The 5,019-nt window shown below is 48.7% G+C and overlaps 1 protein-coding gene across 7 annotated transcripts in view; it reads right to left on the bottom strand.

Annotated features, from left to right (window-relative positions):
* SLC35D2 (solute carrier family 35 member D2) overlaps positions 1–5,019 on the bottom strand; it is a 69,116-nt gene extending 64,097 nt beyond the window's left edge. For 5 of the 7 annotated variants that reach the window (XM_017547185.2, XM_017547186.2, XM_017547188.1 and 2 more), the window contains exon 1: positions 4,777–5,019. In XM_017547185.2, the coding sequence (XP_017402674.1) occupies positions 4,777–4,934 (158 nt within the window). In that variant the 5' untranslated portion in view covers positions 4,935–5,019. Of the gene's footprint in view, positions 1–3,150; positions 3,584–4,421; positions 4,669–4,776 lie in introns of those variants that run through there. The other 2 variants (XM_037745240.1, XM_037745241.1) reach the window with 2 other exon arrangements.

The raw sequence follows: 5,019 nt of genomic DNA, 5'->3' as shown, positions 1-5,019 counted from the left end.
AAAAAAAACCAATTGGCTGGGCATGGTGGTGTGCACCTGCAGTCCTAGCTGCTCAGGAGGCTGAATTTGGAGGACTGCCTGAGCCAGCAGAGATTGCAGTGAGCTGAAATTATGCCTGGGTGACAGAATAAGACCCTATCTCAAAAAAGAAAAAAAAAAAAGATATCAAGCCTTGGGATGCATAATAAACATATACAGCAAATACTGAGCAAATATTTGTTGAAATGAATACAGCAAAGTTAGACATTTTTATTAAGCATTATTAGTAAATTATTCCATGTCATAGACTAGGTGTACAATATTGAAACGGAAAAGTCCAGCTGGGTGTGGCGGTTCCACACTAGTAAACTTAGCACTTTGGGAGGCTGAGGCAGGAGGATTACTTGAGCCCAGGCATTTGAGACTAACCTGAGCAACATAGCAAAACTCCATCTCTGTAAAAATGAAAAATTCAAAACAAAATTTTTTTTAATTCAAAAATTATCCAAGAGCGGTAGCGCACACCTGTAGTCTCAGCTACTCAGGAGGCTGACGTGAGATCACCTGAGCCCAGGAGGTAGAGGCTTCTGTGAGCCTTGATCGTGCCACTGCACTCCAGCCTGCGCGACAGAATAAGACTCGATCTCAAAAGAAAGAAGAGAAAAAAAATCCACAACTCCAGAACAATTATACAACCCTTATGAGCCTGATCCCAAAGGACCAAGAGCGCAATCAAGCCAGGCACAGGGGGTCATGCCTAAAATTCCAACCCTTCAGGAGGCCAAGATGGACAGACTGCATGAGCCCAGGAGTTTGAGACCAGAATGGGCAACAGGGCAAGAACCCCTCTCTACAAAAATACGTATCTATACAAAAATTAGCCAGGTGTGGTGCTGCACTCCTGTAGTCTCAGCTACTCAGGAGGCTGAGGTGGGAAGATCACCTGAGCCCAGAGGTAGAGGCTGAGATGAGCTGTGATGGTGACACTGCACTCTAGTCTGGACAACAGAGCGAGACCCTGTCTCAAAAAAAAACAAGAGCATAACCAACTGGCCACAAACTCTTAAATGCCCTTATTTTCCCCTCTCACCCCAATAGGTTCTCACAGTTCACAGCCTTCAAAGGCCTCTCCGTCCAACCAGGTAAATCTGGCATTACAATGAATACAAAACGAACCAATCACTAAGATTACCCAATCGTTTTGTACCCAGACCAGAAACTATCTGCCCAAAAAGAAGAGAAAAAAGCATCCCCTGAGCTACATTCCCACGACCCTGTGAATTAGGTAACTACCAAAAGGTCCTTTCTTCTATCCTACAACACAACATTCTGCCCTCACACAGCTCATGCTTGGATCCGATTTCTATGGTTTCTTGTAACCACATCACCCCAGCCCTTCCCCATCAATAATGTGTGCTTAAAGCATTCTGAGAGGAAACAATGAACAATGTTATGTGACAAGGGTTCTCCAACTGTGTATTACATTACAGAAATGTTGAATGTTTATTTAAAAGGATTATGAGGGTTTTGACCTTCCTAAGGCAAGAATTCAATTTTCTCCTTCAATCATGAAACTCAACAATTTAAAGATGGATAGGCTAGAGCCTTTCTTCCTTTTTCTTTCTTTCTTTTTTTTTTTTTTTTTTTTTGAGACAGAGTCTTGCTCTGTTGCCCAGGTTGGAACACAATGGCGCTATCTCAGCTCACTGCAACCTCCACCTCCCAGGTTCAAGCGATTCTCCTGCCTCAGCCTCCCGGGTAGCTGGGATTGTAGGCACCTGCTGCCACGACTGGCTAATTTCTGTATTTTTAGTAGAGACAGGGTTTCACCATGTTGGCCAAACTGGTCTCGAACTCCTGACCTCAGGTGAGCTATCTATTCCCCTTGGCCTCCCAAAGTGCTGGGATTACAGGCGTGAGCCACCACGCCCGCCTTTGTTTTTTTTTTTTTAATCCTGTTTGTTTTCATTTTCCTTCATTAGCTTCAGTGTCAAATGCTCCAGGTTTAGGTACAGTATGTTGGTGTTCATTTCCTTGAGGTAGGGTTGTGTTTCCATGGACACCAGGCAGCAGGCTGCAACACACTGGAGAGACCTTGTCAAGAATACTGACAGCCACAGGATCACCAAAAAATACCCCCAATCCACCCCTTCCTTTTACCTCTGCTGCTATGGCTGCCCAGCCCACACCGTCTTTACCTGGAACCCTCTCCAGCCCCTCTCCCTGCCGCCAGTACTGTCAGTTCTCTACTCGCCATCAGCCAGCGAGATCTCTTTTTTTTTTCTAATTGCATTTTAGGTTTTGGGGTACATGTGAAGAACATGCAAGATTGTTGCATAGGTACACACATGGCAGTGTGATTTGCTGCCTTCCTCCCCATCACCTACATCTGGCATTTCTCCCCATGCTCTCTCTCCCCAACTCCCCACCCCCCGCTGTCCCTCCCCTATTTCCCCCCAAAGAGAGATCTTTTTAATCACACAAATTGTGTCAGGTCACTCCCATGTCCTAACCTTCTAAGGGACTTCCAATTGCATTTAGCATGAAACTAAAACTATCCAGTCTCATCCTTCCAGCCTGGTCCCAGATATCTGCTCTCAACACAGCAGCCAGAGTGATCTAGGTAATGTAATTCCCCTGTCCAACACTCTGCGTGGCTGCCACCTCACTCAGAGCTGATGCCAGAGCCCTCACAGTGGCCTCCAACGCCCCACACAGGCCAGCAATCCATTACTCTCAGACCCCATCTGGTACCATTCCCATTCAAACCCTTCACTCCCCCAGGCCTGGAATGCTCTTCCCCCGTCCCCCAGTGCGGCTTATGTCCCCACCTTACTCCGGTCTTGGCTCCAATGCCATCTCCTCCTGAGGCTCCACTGATCACGCTCACACGGCATACTCCCCGCTCCCTCTCTCCCTCACTCGCTCTCCTGTTTTATTTTTTCCCCAGCACCTTGGCCACATCTGACATAATGTAAATATTACTGGCTCATTTACTGGTCCACAAGGATGCAGCTCCAAGAGGTCAGGGATTCCAATCTGCTCTCTGCACTTTTCTTTCCCAAGAACAGTGGGAAAATACTGTTCTCCCCAAACAGTGCTGGCACATCACAGGGCTTAGCAAAAGCTATGGAATGAGAGAAAGCACTGACTCCCACCTTCCCTGCCTACCTCCCTGCCCAGCCACAGTGACTTTCTCTCTGTTCCTCCCGCAGCCAAGCTCATGCCCACTTCAGCACATTGCACACTTCTGCCTGGAATGCTCTGTTGACAGCTACTCCAGCCCAGGCCCCCTCCTGTCAGATCTGAAAGTGTCTTGTTTATTCATGAAGCTACTTGTTTATTTCCTGTCTCTACCACTGAAGCAGAATCTCCAGAGCAGGGGCTCTGTGCTGTTCACAGAGGATTCTGTGGTGTTTGCAATGGGTTCAACAGTTAGTAGGTGCTCAGTAAATATCTGTTGGAGGTGCAACCAATCCAGCTTATGTGGGTCTCAGTTTTCTCAAATATAAAATAAAGAATGTGAGATTGGATGAGATAGTTTGCACTTATAATCACAGCACTTTGGGAGACCAAGGCAGGTTTAGAGGCCAGGAGTTTAAGACCAGCTTGGGAAACACACTGAGACCCCACCTCCACAAAAAATAAAAAATAAAAAAATTGTCGGTATAATGGTGCACACTTATCCTATGGTCTCAGCTTCTCTGGAGGCTGAGGCAGAATGACTGCTTGAACCCGGGTGGCTGGGGTTGCAGTGAGCAATGAGTACTATGCTCCAGCCTGGGCAACAGAGTGAAATCCTGTTTAAAATTATATATATATATACACGTATATGTATATGTATGCCATATGCTTGCCTTGGCCTCTCAACGTGCTGTGATTACAGTTGCAAACCACCTCATCCAGCCTCAGCATTCTTAGTTTATATTCGAGAAAACTGAGACCCACATAAGCTCAATCGGGACACATATATATAAATAAGAAAGCTGATACTCTAAGATACTCTCTAGCAAAGATACTCTCTAGGTCTCTTTGGGCTCTGAAATGTTGATGGTACATTCTTGCAACACAGTAGAGTTTACAAAGAGCCTTCATGTATAACAGCTCATGCAGAGCCCTGGAAGGTAATTAACACGATTGTAATCATTCAGTTTTTGCATCCGAAAAAAATTGCTGACTGTGCGACTGGTCCAAAGCGACAGCTGTTAACCGGCAGAGCTGAGGCTAAATCCACAGTTTTGTCAGTGCCGCTACAATGCTAGCAGAATTAAGCAGGATTTTCTAGTCCTTACAAATAGGTTCAAGACAATCACAAGTTTGCTGGTTTACTTCACACTAACCCAAAAAAGTACTTCATATGAACTTCCAATTGTTTTTCCGAGCTTTCCGCGAACTCGCTGGTCATTTGAGAACCAATAGTCAATCAATACAAACAGACTTACTGGCACGGGAATACCTGACCGTTGAACATCAAGATCTGTGAGGCAGGCATGTGAACCCCTGTTTTCAGCTCGCCGGGTGTGTGAAATGATGTCTGAGCGCCACCAGCCCGCCCGGGACGGAGCGCCTGGCAGCAGAGCCGGCGCGCTCAGGAAGAGAACGACTTTCTCAGGTTGTGGCCTGAGTGCAGAAATCTGCCCGAGTTCAGGAGGGCGCCTGGGAAACTCGGCCAATGAGCCCAGCTGAGACTCCAGGGTTCCTGTCCCCACCCGCCCTGGCCCGGGAGCGGCCGAAGCGCAAGGAGGGCAGGGGCAGCCCCGCGCTCCCGCAGACCCCCCCAGCCCCGGCCTGCCTCACCCGTAGGTGGTCAGCAGCGCCTTGTTGACCAGCACGATGAGGAAGGAGCAGGTCCCGTAGAAGAGCGCCGACAGCAGCCTGACCACCCGCGAGGGCAGCCGCGCCGCGCCGGGCTCCGCGCCCGCGCCCTCGGCCTCGGCCTGGCCGCCGGCAGTCATCTCCCGCTGCCGAGCGGACCCCACCGCCCGCCAGCCTCAGCAGCGCACTGGTCCCGCCCGGCCGGGCCGGGGAAGAGGGCGCGGC

Source organism: Cebus imitator, unplaced genomic scaffold, assembly GCF_001604975.1.
Source record: "Cebus imitator isolate Cc_AM_T3 unplaced genomic scaffold, Cebus_imitator-1.0 Scaffold196, whole genome shotgun sequence".
Taxonomy (NCBI): domain Eukaryota; kingdom Metazoa; phylum Chordata; class Mammalia; order Primates; family Cebidae; genus Cebus; species Cebus imitator.
This window is presented reverse-complemented; position numbering and strand designations above follow the sequence as displayed.